The 14094-nt window shown below is 44.0% G+C and overlaps 1 protein-coding gene and 1 pseudogene across 1 annotated transcript; one reads left to right on the top strand and one right to left on the bottom strand.

Moving 5' to 3' along the window:
* Positions 1-257: 257 nt before the first annotated feature.
* Positions 258-1165, bottom strand: LOC119350926 (annotated as a pseudogene).
* A 1672-nt stretch (positions 1166-2837) lies between these two features.
* LOC119312615 (oleosin G-like) lies at positions 2838-3576 on the top strand. The gene has a single exon (XM_037588350.1). The coding sequence runs from the start codon at positions 2916-2918 to the stop codon at positions 3417-3419; it is 504 nt and encodes a 167-aa protein (XP_037444247.1). The 5' UTR covers positions 2838-2915; the 3' UTR covers positions 3420-3576.
* The last annotated feature ends 10518 nt before the right edge of the window (positions 3577-14094 follow it).

Raw genomic sequence — 14094 nt, 5'->3', positions numbered from 1 at the left:
ATTAAGGTGCATGCTTATACGAGCAGAGACATGTGTAATTTATTCACGTCAGAGAACAAGATACACCGGCAAATGGAAATCAGTCTCCAACAGCTATACCGCGGGAGGCCGCTGCTAAGTACATTGACTTTTCTGAACCTTTCCAGGGCCTGCGATCATATTATAAGCTAGCACTTGCAACAGTCAGCAAATACTTCATTCGTCGGCCATCCCTGCACATAAGAGAGGATGAGGAACGGCCGGCTACACTGAACGAATCAATCAAAAAAGAACAGGAAGAAATACTCGTGTGGTTCGTCCATGCGCTTGACATGCATGCCGGCGTGCCCCGCGCGCACGAACCAGAGCAGAGACAAAGCAAGCATGGCATGCCTACTGATGCGGGCCGGGTAGACGACGGGCATGACGTAGGGCGGGTGCCCCGGCCCCGGCGGGAGCATCACCGGCGTCCCGACGGGGGCGGGGACCATGTGGCCGGCGACCAGGTGGCCCATGGGCGCCCCTCCGTACATGCCCACCATTCCGGGATGCTTCATGATGCCGCGGGTGGCCCCCCAGCAGGGCGAGGGCCTGGCCGGTGACGGGGCCGTGCGCTGCGGCTGTGGGGCGACGTTGTGATGCTGGTCATGTTATGGATGCTGGAGCGGCGGCGGTCCCGGTTCATGGAGTTGAGGCAGATGAGGTACTTCTGCGCGTGGCTGGCCACCTGCATCGACGTCCGGGAGATGATGAAAAGCGGGATGCTCCGCTCGCCGCCCTTGCCGAACTTGTCCAGACCCAGCAAGAAGCCTGCTCGCACCCCGATCATCAAAAAGATACAGAGCTTCCCCTGTTATTCATGGGAGATGCGAGCTTTCTTTCCTGTATACGTACCTGTGCTCCTCCTCTGTCCACGGGATGCCCTTGCGCCGCTCCTGCTAGGCGCGGCGGCGTCAACGGCGGAGGCGGATTCCTCCCCGGCGTAGCGCGGGAGGGGGACGCGGCTGGCGCCGATCGCACCGACGTCCTCCACCAGGGCCTAGTAATGGCGCTACACATCCTCCGTCGACCGCGCGGGAGCGCCATGAAGCAGCGGAGGCGGCACCGCGGCCGCGAACGCGTTCTCGAACGCCTTGTCCTCTTCGTTGGTCCACGCCGCCGCCATGGTTGCTCTCTGAGAGGCCATCGTGGGCTGTGTCGCTAGGCCGTGCCGGTGGTGACGGCGTACGGAAGGGCACATGAGAAGCTCACCTCTGCGCCCGCGCGCCTCGGATCCGGCAGGTGCGCCTCACCACCTGGTCCTCCTCCTCCTCCTCACGCCCCGCGACCCGCGCACTGACGCCGACGGAGAGAGGAGAGGCGCTGGCGCCGACGGGGAGAGGACAGGAGCCGACGGCCACGACCTTCTCCTCCTCACGCAACTGTCCTCTCACTCTCCTCATACCCAGCGACCCGCGCGCTCGCGCCGACGGGGAGAGGAAAGGAGCAGTCACGGCCTCCTCCGGTGCCCCGCAGAATGCGCCACCGCCACCGTGCCGGTGGCCTCTCGCCCGCGCCTTCTTCCTTGACCACGTCCTCGACCCGCACCTTCCAGTGCCGCCGACGCCGCAGCCGCACTCCCATTCCTCCGGCTGGCGCGGCGCTGGCACCGGCACGCTGCTGCCGTCGCTGGAGCTCAGCTGACGCAGGAAGTAGTCGCTGCTGCCCTCACTGCTCCCCGTCGATCCCGTCCCCGCCTTGCAGCGAGCTGTGGTTGCCAACCGTGTCACTTCTCCTTTTTCTCTCGCTGCGCTGCTGCCCGCTCTGGATGGCCTGCAGCCCACGACCGCTCCATCCCAGCCCTCTTTTTCAGTCTAACACACACACTCACGCAGTGACTGAAATGCGGGCCAGCGCTGCATATTGGCCCACATGTCATCGACTCTAACATGAACCAGCAGCCCACAGCGACGCCTAGTGGGGGACAAGCGCTCCAGTCCACCACTCTTTTTACCGCATAGCGCTTCTTTTTCTCACATACACGCACACATGCAACACACATTGCACCGCTGGCCCACTCAGATGTCTGGCCCATGTGTCATCCACTAAATCGCAAAAACACAAAGTAAGCTAGAACTGACGGCTGAATCTTTGACAGCCAGTCAAAAAGTACTGAAAACTTTACATCGATGCATATTGGATGAACCAGATCGATCGTAAAGTTCAATTGCCTCATATGGGCGGGTAGCATAGCGGTGTTTATATGTTCGATTCCTGAGCTTTCCCGAAAGGACTAATCTGTAATTTTGACCCGTCATCCGGTGCATCTTGGACGACTAGCACTGCCGTGCACTGGCGCTTCACGGCAACAACCACGAACTCGCCAAGTTCTGCCGCGCAACACATCGTCGGTACGCGCGTGTGCCGCGGTGGATCTCCACGACTCTCGTCTCCGGCTGGCCGGACCGGCGTCACCCGAGCGAACGCCCAAAAGGATACCGCCCCCGCGAACAGTGCCGCCGGAGCAACGACAAGGCACGTACGCAGGCATGCCTGGCCACCCGTCGGCCGTGGCCTGCTTGGCATCGCCGTGTCAGTGTCACACTCAGCCAGCAGCGCCTCGAACCGTCGCCCCCGCCGGACACGTGCCGCACCAGATGCCCGCTGAGACTGAACGGCATCACGCCAGCAGCATATCCTGCCGCCGGTAAAAACTAGACCCGATCCGCAGAGCACGGTGAATGTAGACACCCCGGCCGTCGCCGCACACACGTCGCGCATGCACGGTCGGCGCCCCGGCCACGTGCCCGCGCGCCCGCGTCCCTCTCCGCCCCTTTAACTCCTTCCCCCCGCCATGCCGTTTCCTTCTCCCCCAGCTTGGCCCAGCTGCCACCCCCACTCTTCCTCCTCCTCCTAGGCTAGCTCCCTCCGGCTCCGGCAGACTCTCCCTCCCTTCCATGGCGGATCGGCACGGCGAGGGCGGCGTGGCCTCGGCGCGGCGGCCGGGGCGCGCGGACCTGGACGACCAGTCGACGACGCTGCTGCAGCGCGTGCAGGCGCACCTCCCGAACGCGACGCAGGTGGTGGGCCTGCTGACCCTGCTCGTCGCCGGCGCGGCGCTGCTGGTGCTGGCGGGGCTGACGTTCACGGGCGCGGTGGTGGCGCTCGTCTTCCTCGGCCCGCTGGCGCTGCTGACCAGCCCCATCTGGGTGCCCTTCTCCTTCGCGCTCCTGGTCGTGGCCGTGGCGGCGCTCTCCTTCGTGGGCTTCGCCGTGGCCGCGCTCGCCGCGGCCACCTGGGCGTACCGGTACTTCACGGGGCGGCACCCCGTGGGCGCCGACCGCGTGGACCGCGCCCGCAGCCGCCTCGCCGACACCGCCAGCCACGTCAAGGACTACGCCCGCCGCGAGTACGGCGGCTACCTCGGCAACCGCACCAAGGACGCCGCGCCCGGCGCCTAGGCGCGCGTGACCCGGCCGTCGCCGCCGCGCGTGCGTGCGTGCGTGCACGTCGCGGATAGATCGTTACGATATGTTCGTTCTGTACTCTCCCAGCTGTTGGTGATCTCGTCGTCTTCACGTGTATGAACTACTATTAGTTTCGTTTGTTTGTTCTTAATTTCTTGTCTCGTCTTGTACCGTTTAGTCGGATCGGTCGACGATCATAAGGCGTACGTCCGGCGATCACGTTGATTAATTCCGGCGATGAATTGGTGCTGGAGGTCGATCGTGTTGGACCGACGGCCATGTTAGCCACGCACTAGGTATCGATTACACTCGGATGCAGTCATGCAGTGTTCGTCAGTTACACTCGGGTACAGAGTTCTTCAGAGGAAACTGCAGGGGATTCAGAGCATTGAGGAGGAGAGAGGAACAGGGTAGGTCCGCAACACAAATGTCGATCAATGCCTCACTTTCAGCTCATAAATATCGTATGTATACAAGATTTTTCATGTGGTACATCCGACGTCATAAATATAGTGTGCGGACATTTTCCATGTATATACATCGGGACGACATTAATAAATATAGTGTGCGGACATTTTTCATGTATATACATCGGACGACATTTTCAGACAGTAGGAGCAAATCCAAAGCGCCCGCCCGGCGTCCGACGTGTATAGTTTCAACCAAATAAATCCAAGCCGGATGAAAGTTTTGTAAGCCGAATAAAAAAGATACATCTATTGGTTACCAACATGAGCCCATATATGCTCAACTAAATCATTTTACTTAAAAAATTGGATAATCATGCATGTCATGATAAAATTGAATAAGCTGTTTAAACGTTGCCTTTCCTCCATACTCAGGCACAACATTCTCACCTTGAAACTGAAACCCTTAATCGTATAGACATTTCGGACGCTCATTTTCTACGATCATATTGTGCTCATTTTTTACGATCATATTATGCATGATCACACAAGCAGTCATCACATTTCTTAGCTTTTGCATGCTCAAAGTATCAGTATGATACCGAATGATGCCTCATCGAAATTGCAGAACACCAAATGCACGCTCGATATCCTTCCTAGCACTCTCTTGCTCTTGGACAAATCGTTTTCTCTTCTGTTCGATAGGGTTGGGTATTGTTTTCACAATAGTGGTCCACTGAGGATATCTATCGTCACCCAGATAGTATCTTTGTCGTAATTGTGGCCGTTGATAGTAAAGTTCATCGATGGGTTGTTGTCTTCGGCAAGCCTAGCAAACACTAGCGAGCACTGAAGCACGTTGATATCATTGCGTGATCCTGTCATGTCAAAGAAAGAGTGCCAGCCTTTAGTATAACAGTGCATGCCCTGACATGGCCCTTGCCAAGTAAAAGGACAGTTTTTTCACTTCCAATGCATGCAGTCTATGCTGCCAAGCATCTCTGGGAAGCTCATGCCGGCATTCATCGCCAACAAACGGGCTATATCTTCAGCAGTCAGCTCTCTCAACAGTACTCATAGCCAAACACATCAATAACAGCCTTGCAAAACTTATACAGAGAGTCTAGGGATATAGACGCGCTCATACGGACGTACTCAATAAGATCACCGGGCACTCCGTATGCAAACATTCGGATAGCGGCAGTGCATTTCTGATAAGAGGAGAAATCAATCTTCCCAATGATATCCTCTTTGCATTCGAAATAGTCATCATAGCCGATCATCCCCTCTCTAATACGGTTGAAAAGATGCCTACTCGTACGAAAACGACGGCGAAATTTCTGATGTTTGAATAACGGATTTGTTGTATCAAAATAATCCTTCCGAAGAAGGAAATGGCCACTCTCCCGGTTACGATTCAACGCCGGAAGGTGGCTCGGAATGGAGCCACGAAACGCCGGGTGCTGGCTATTGAGGTGGTGATGGACCAACACAGCAGGCAATATCTTCTCTTCGTCATCGAACGACAAATCGTTGAAGTCGCAAAGGAAATTATGAAAAAAGAACTCGTCGTCGAAGTTTATTTTGTACCTTGGTAAACTATCGAACAGCTTGCGGACGTCAACTAAGGAGATGGACAGCGAAGGGACGAAAAAGGGGATTGAAATGGACTACAGTCTAGGGTTTTCTAGAAGGGGATATTTGTGTGGCACGTGTGAACCATGCTGGGCCGAGTTAACGTGGCAGACGCGGTCGGCCGCCCCAAAACCTGGGACGTCCCTTTTTTTGACATGAAGGAGGACGTGTGAGGATGGTTTAAGGCGCCCGGACAGTCTTATGAGTTAAAGCAGCCACACTTGCAAAGTGAATCTAAAGCAGCCACAGTTGCAAAGTAAGGATACTAGCCTGAAAGATATATTATTTATTACAGAAAAAAATTGATTATCTATTTGTAGATTATCTCTCTCCATATTAAAATATAAGACATTTTTGACAATCACAAATGACATATATTTTGATATAGAGGGAGTATTTATTACTCCCTCCGTTCGGAATTACTCGTCCAAAAAATAAACGTATCTAGATGTATTTTAGTTGTAGATAAAACCTTTTTTTGACAACTAATTTCGAATAGAGGGAGTAGTAGTGATGAACTCATGGGCAGTACTCCCTCCGTTCCTAAATATAAGTCTTTTTAGACATTTCAAATGAACTACTACATATGGATGTATGTAGACATATTTTAGAGTGTAGATTCACTCTGTTTGCTCCGTATGTAGTCACTTGTTGGAATCTCTAAAAAGACTTATATTTAGAAACGGAGGGAGTATTGCATTTGCAGTACAATCATCGCACTAGTCCAGGAGGCTTCCAGCGTTAAGCGTTAGAGGATGGTGGCGGCGCAATACCTTCAAAAAGACATCTAAATTCAGAAAGAAATAAAGATCTCTGTTGCTTCTTATGCCGTTTCGCACGTTAGGAAAGAGCATAATAGGACAAAAGGTTATTTTGGTTGACAGGTGTATTGAAGCCCTATATTTTGAATAGTGTCAAAATAATATTTGAAGTTGTAAAAAATTTCAAAAACAATTTCACATGTTCATATGGATGTATGTTACACATGTGCAAATTCTGATGATGAAATAAGTGACCATGTGAGTTACACATAAATGATCAAATTGTGATTTTGAAAAGATAAAGAGTGCATGTATTATTCACTATTTAGATGTCATCATTTTGTCATACTTATTTCATCACCAAACTTTACATATGTGTAACATCCATCTATATGATCATGTAGAATTCTTTTTGATATTTTTTTTCAAATTTTAAAGTGATTCTTACACTATTTAAAATAAAGTCCTCCAATGCACCCATGTTCCAAAAATCCATTCTCACAATAGGAGGGTTTTTACGGCAACCCAATGACCCCAGCCACAATTGCTTCCTTCATAAGATGGATATCAGCCTCCTTCTGGAGGCGCGTGTTGACTAATTTTATGTGTGTACGGCCCAACTGCAGTTGGCAGATTCAGGCGTTCTTGGCATATCCTATTTGGCGCATAAGCGCTTATGCGCCCGTTCGCCAACCGGCGCCTGCAGGCATTTCTAATTGGGCCGGCCTGTTACGTTCTCTTTTTCCTGGTTTTGAACCAGCAAAAAATGTGTGCCGACGGGGATTCGAACACACGACCAAGTTGTTGAAAGCGCACTGCGGTAGCCACCAGGGACACCCGCTCGAGCGAGTAAAGTTAGTTCGCTTATCTCTCTTTTACTTTGTTCTTCAGTTCGGTTTCTTTTTTATTCTTTTTCTTTTTTCTTCTTTTTCTCGTCTTTCTTTGTTTACTTTAGTGCGCGTTTTTTTTTTTCAAATTCGATGAACTTTTTTCAGAACCGATGAACTTTTTCAGAATCGATAACTTATTTTCAAATTCGATGAACTTCTTTTAATTGAATGAACTTTTTTGAAATTTGATGTACTTTTTTTTTGCAAAATCGATGAACTTTTTAAAAAAACTATGAACTTTTTCCATATCCGATGAACTTTTTCCAAATCCGATGAACTTTTTTTCAAATCCGATGAACTTTCTAAAATTGTTGTGAACTTTTTGCAAAAGAAATTCAAATCCGATGAACTTTTTTGAAAAGTTGGTGAACTTTTTCGAATTTGATGAACTATTTTTATATCCGATGAACTTTTTCCAAATCCGATGAACTTTTTTTTCAAATCTGACGAACTTTTTTAAAATTGTTGTGAACTTTTTGAAAAAAAAATTCAAATCCGATAAACTTTTTTGAAAAGTTGGTGAACTTTTTCGAATTTGATGAACTATTTTTCAAATCCGATGAACTTTTTTGAAATTCAATGAACTTTTTCCAAATTTTGGTGAACTTTTTTTCAAATCCATGAACTTATTTCAAGCTCATGGTCATTTTTCATTGTTGTGAACTGTTTTTTCAAAATTATTGCACTTTTTTTCATTTCATGAACTTTTTTTTTTGAAAATCAATGAACGTTTTCTTCCAAAATGAAGAACTTTTTTCAAAATCATGATCTTTTTTCCAAATAATTCAAAAAAATTAAGTGGTACCATAGATGAATGACTATGTTCAATAGAATAGCACTGTGGCCTTGTTATTAAGCTGCTGCCTCTGTTAGTAGTCATAGATAGCAAGTAGCTCGTGTGGCTGGTGGCACTTGTTTGTTAGCATGCGGTGGCGAGTTCAAATACTGAGGAGAGCATCATTTTTACCCATTTTTGGTTTTGCGAGCGTTTTATGTTCACTGGCTTGCACTCTTCATGGGCTGGCCCTGGCGCCAACGGGCGCCTGCAGCGCCCTATAGGAGCTCCCGGGAGCTCCTAACCGGCGCCTTAAGCGCCGGTTCAGGAAGCTGGCGCTTACACGCCGCACCTCATGGGCCGGCCCACCACGCGCTGAGGAAGGAAAAATGTCTCACGGAAAAAACTGCAGGTACAGTCACTCGAACTCACGCCTTGAAACTACAAGGAAGGAACCATTCCGCTAACCACTACAACAAGTAACAGCTAGTGACTACAACGAACGCGAAATGTATAAGAATCAATGAATTAGCGCTATTTATTAGATTACCTAATTATTTTAAAAACACTTCATCAAATTTTGAAAAAAGTTTATGAATTAAAAAAACAGTTCATTGATGTTTAAGAAAAGTTCAGTAAATTAAAAAAAAGTTCATCTATTTGAAAAAATTTCATCCTTCTTTTTTAAAAATATTTCATCGCATCTAAAAAAAGTTCAACGAATTTGAAAAAACGTTCATCCTTCTTTTTTTAAGAAAAGTTCATCGAATCTAAAAAAAGTTCAACAAAATTGAAAAAACGTTCATCCTTTTTTTTAAGAAAAGTTCATCAAATCTAAAAAAAGTTCAACGAATTTGAAAAAACAATCGCAATGGGACTCGAACTCTAGACATAGCGCTGCATGCTAACGAAGCTGGCCAGCTGGGATACTAATTGTGTACATCCTAAAAACGGCGTTTGTTTTTAAGTACCAACCCAAATGGTAGATCTAGGGTTTTTCAACATTTTCCATTAATTCTTGGAAAAATTAAAAATCTTAAATATGCGAACAAATGTTTCGAATATCGTACGCAAATTTCGAATATTCCTTTTCTTTTAAATGTGAACTATGTTTTTCAAAAACCAAAAAGTGAACAAGTTTCGAAAATTGAATACATTTTTTGTACTGTGAACAATTTTTAGATAGGGAATATAGAATACACATTGAACATTTTCTTAGTATAGGGTGAACATTATTCAAAGAAACACTGAACATTTTTTTTTAAATATGCTGAACTTTTTTTGAATGCATGCTGAACAAAATTTCTCTTTCTCTAAATGATGAACATTTTTTTATACACACTGAACATTTTTTCAATGTATGGTGAACAATATTCAAATACACATAGAACTTTTTTTTAAATACGATGAACTCGTTTTGAATGCATGCTGAACAAAATTTCTATACACGATGAAACATTTTTTTTATACACACTAAACATTTTTTCAATGTATGGTGAACATTTTTCCTCAATACGGTGAACAAAAATTTGAAACTCGAAAGTATTTTTGAAACGTGACCAAAATTCGAAAACATGAACCAAATTTGGAATTTCAAAAAACATTTTCTGAAAAGGCAAACGAATTTCGAAAAATCTGAACATATTTTGGATATTGAAAATAGTTCATCCAATTCGAAAACAGTTCATCGAATTTAAAAGAGTGCACTGATTTTCAAAAAAAGTTTATTGAATTTGAAAAAAAGTTCATCGATTTTGAAAAAAGTTCATGGAATTTGGTGAGAAAAGTTCATCGATTTTGTGAAAAGTTCACCGAATATGAAAAAAGTTCATCGATTTTGAAGAAAACTTCATCGAATTTGAAAGAAAGTTCATAAAACTGAAAAAAAGTTCATCTGAAAAAGGCAGAAAAAGGAAAAAGGAAAAAGAAAAAAAAGGCAAAAAGAAAAAACAACAGAAAAAAAGAAAAAAAGAAAAACTCATTAGAAGTAAAGAAGATGGAAAGGTGTTCTGCTGCTTCCGTTTTGCCCATGGTAGACATTGCAGCCTGTTCATCTGCAAATGCAAAAGCATATTAATTTTGAGTTGCTGCCATTGTGGAAATTTCAGCTCCTGCAAGCTTAGGAAAGTCTCATGTTCCACATTTAGAATGGAAGATTCATGACTTCTCAGCGCTACTTGAGACAGGAGCTACGTCGGCAAAATCTTCTCATTTTCACTACTCCGGGTATAAGTGGTACGCATCATAACTGCAGGAGGATTTGTTACGCAATTACTATGTGTTAGATGTAAATATGATGCTCCCCAGTCTAGCATTATTACTAGACCATTCTTTTTGTTTTAGTAGATCGAATCGTTATCTGTATATCCATATGCAATTCTAATTTAGGATGTGCATTACCGTCACTAATCATGCTGCTATGAAGTCAAATTGGCAAACATAATTACGTAGGATGCATGAAGTGAAGGAATCAGATCTCATTCTTACTTCAGTTATGATTACTTCTAGACTGATCTTGTTTACATTTTTGTCCATCAATTGATTTACCAGGTTCCTGAAAGTGATACCAATGCATAAAAAACCTGGCGCTGAAACTCCATATGTTAGTCTTTGTCTTAAGCTAGGCTCAAAAACCCTGGAGCCGTGTGACACGGTAAATGCAGTGTTTGAGTTATCAGTATACAATCGTGCAAAGAGGGTGTATTGTGGACGCAGAGGTATTTTTCAATGCTTCTTTTGTGCACATCCAACCTATTACAGTTGGGATTCCCTTCCCTAGTCCTTTGTGACTATGCTATATAAGTTTGAGCTATAATTCTACATGGGATTCACTATATTGCTACTCCGTCCGTTCCAAAATAAGTGCCGTGGTTTTAGTTCAGGAACCACGACACTTATTTTGGAACGGAGAGAGTACCATGTTTGCATATATGTGTAATGGGTGTGAAAGGAGGTTATACATTGTTTGGGGTATGTTGCTGCTTACATGCAAGTTTTCACTCACTCATCTTCCAATCTTTACCTGAATGCAGCTAGCCACGACTTTGAGTTGAACAATACACACTCGAAGAATGAATGTTTGATTCCTCTTCAGGAGCTACTAAAATCATCTGCTTTCCTAGTTGATGATAGCTGTGTCTTTGGTGTTAAGATATTGAATATTAAATTATTTTCTACTGAAAAGAAGGCTGCTGTGGTTCCGAAGAAGGTTACCACAGTACAGAACCTTTTTATCCAGAAGAAAGGGCTCATCAAAGGGACCTACACCTGGACCATGGACAACTACCATGAATTGGACTCGAAACGCTTTGTTTGTTCTCCTACATTTGAAGCCGGTGGACATAAATGGTACTCATATCTTTCACCAGTTACATATAAATAGTGTTTATTAATAATATGCATGCAACATTAGTCCATTTATCATAAATGTACCATGCCAAGTTACATTACTAATTTCATAGTGGCCAGAACTACTTCTCCAGTGCTCTATGCCAACATACACAAGTTCCATTGCCACTTCAGATATTACAACTGAATATATCAACCCAACTTCTATGAATGGAACCAAGCAACTCTGGTTCTAGTATATATTTAGAGACACACAGAAATACACTCCGATGCATCACCTAACGGTGTCACTGAATATTCAGTCTGCAAATTCGATGAGTATATTTTGATTGCCACTCTACATGTGTGTCAAGTGTCAACATGCATGTTGGCATGTATCCGCATGGTCGCAGAAACATCACCAACCATGTCTCCTTGTTCTTATACCTGGAGTCCTCGGATAAGCTCTGTGATGAGTATGGGAAGGTAGTTGAATTGACTCTGTCCATCTTGGACCAAAAGAACGGGAAACACTCCACCATAACTTCAGGTTCAGCTCTCCTTAGCAACTATCAGTGGAGATTAGAATTTGGGACCTCCTGATTTCATTTGATCTTACTTTTGCGGTGATCGCAGGTCTCTTGGTGTTTGGAGGTGAAAGCAGCTGGGGATGGCCCAAGTTCCTTACAGTCAAAAAATTCAAGAATCCGTCAAGAGGCTATGTTGTAGGATCAAGATGTGTCGTCAAGACAGATTTCACTATCGTTGGCTCATCCAATGATGGATAGATCGTTAGCTCATGGCCCTTGCATCCTACTTGCTAGTATTAACTATTATATCATACTGTGCTTGTTTCTTTTTTTGTCATATATTGTTTTGGTAGAAGTACTGACACGATCATCCTATGGTGCTAAGGACGAACTTAGCACTGGAAGTTGAGAACATGTTAGTTTAATTTTGGGCAATGCGATGTTTGAAAGTACTTCAATATGCCACGGATGATGCAATTATTTTGGTTGGCTTATCACCTCTCTATTTAATTTTCTATCATCTCTCCTCACCTTGTCCTGGTCTGCCAAAATATACTAGTTTTGGTGTTGGTATTGGTATTGGAAGAGCCATAGGGTTGCTTGTTTGCAAGGGAAGCTCAGAGATTGACACTTGCTGTTACTTGAACGAGAAATTTAATCTTAATTGTAGTTACAACCCAGATGTACCGATTGAACTGTTGGGAGCATCGCGTGAGGAGACATGGCTTGGAGGTCTTGGGTGCTCGGCCAATGTACGTTGTTGCCGGTAAGTCAAAGACGATGGCTTTTTCGAGACCAACTAAGTCCTGGCACCCACTCGCCATCTCCTTTTAGGTATTCACTAGCAAAAACGCTCATGCGTTGCAATGGGAGATTTTTTTATAATCTCCAATGGCCATGACTACATTTTGCTGCATCACCAACATACACTATCACTCTCAATTTCGTGAAATCATGAACATTATTTAGAACTCATGCACATATCTGAAATCATGAACAATTTTCAAATCCGTGAACACTTTTACAAATTTCCAAACATTTTCTAAAATCAAGAACATTTTTTGAGTTTACGAACCTTTAATACGATGTGCAAACTTTTTTTAAAAAATAGTAAATATTTTAAAAACATTTTTCTTGAATCAGTGAAGATTTCTAGAATGGACGAATATTTTTTTTTAAATAGGGGCACAATTTTTAAATTCACAAACATTTTTTTGATCTAGCGAAAGGGTCCGCGTGTTGCAATGGAAAAAAAATCATAATCTCAAATGGCCATGATCACATTTTCTTGCATCACCGAGATACACTATTGGTCTTATTTTCGTGAAATCGTGAACAATTTTTAAAACTCATGAGCATTTTTCTAAACTCGCGGACATATCGACATCGTGAACATTTTTCAAATTCGTGAACACTTCTACAGATTTTTGAACATTTTATACTATTTGCAAACATTTATTTTAATTGTGACAGATTAAAAAAAATCTTGAATAGGCGAACATTTCTTGAATCGACTAACATTTTTTTGGAAATTGTTTGGTGAAACAATTTTTGAAATTCACGAACATTTTTCTGATTTAATGAACATTTTTTGAATAGGGAACATTTTATGAATGATTAAGCTATTTCATAAGTCACAAACAGTTTTTGACTTTTTAGGATATTTTTGAATTCATGAACATTTTTTGAACTGTCGAAATTTTGTTCAATTCCATTAACATTTTGAATACATGAACTTTTTTAAAAAAACATGAACATTTTTTGATTTTCCAAACATTTATTTTCAAAATTGTGAATATTATTTGAATATGCGAACAATTGTGAACTAATAAACATTTTATTTAAAACTAGCAAAAGAGCCCGTGCGGTGCAATGAGAGAGAAAACATAACACACGCTCTTAACCCAACAATCATCACTCAAGACCACAATAAGTCCATCTCCTTTATTTTTGCGAGGCATCATATTTGTGTTGCCGCTTATCCTCCTTCTCACCCTCGTCGGCGATGGCCTCTGTGTTCACACAAAACAAAACAAAAATGATATTTGAATATGGTTAAGGCGTCTCTCTCCCTCTCTCTCTCCTCCCTCTCCCTCACTCTCTTTCTCTCTCTCTCTCTCGCTTTCTCTCACTCTCGCGATGAGAAATCTGTTGTTTCCCCTACGACATTTTTCAGAGGTGTGCATGTGTAGTTATTGATATTTACTTTTCCCTATATTATTATAGTGGGGTGTTTATTTGCAATCCGGATCACCGACGGTACGAAAGGAAAACGGATCTTACGCTATAAATTACAAGTTTGCTCCCAAAAAAATATTTTAAAAATATTTAACAGGTAACTTAA

Source organism: Triticum dicoccoides, chromosome 1B (genome assembly GCF_002162155.2).
Source record: "Triticum dicoccoides isolate Atlit2015 ecotype Zavitan chromosome 1B, WEW_v2.0, whole genome shotgun sequence".
In the NCBI taxonomy this organism is placed as follows: Eukaryota; Viridiplantae; Streptophyta; class Magnoliopsida; order Poales; family Poaceae; genus Triticum; species Triticum dicoccoides.
This window is presented reverse-complemented; position numbering and strand designations above follow the sequence as displayed.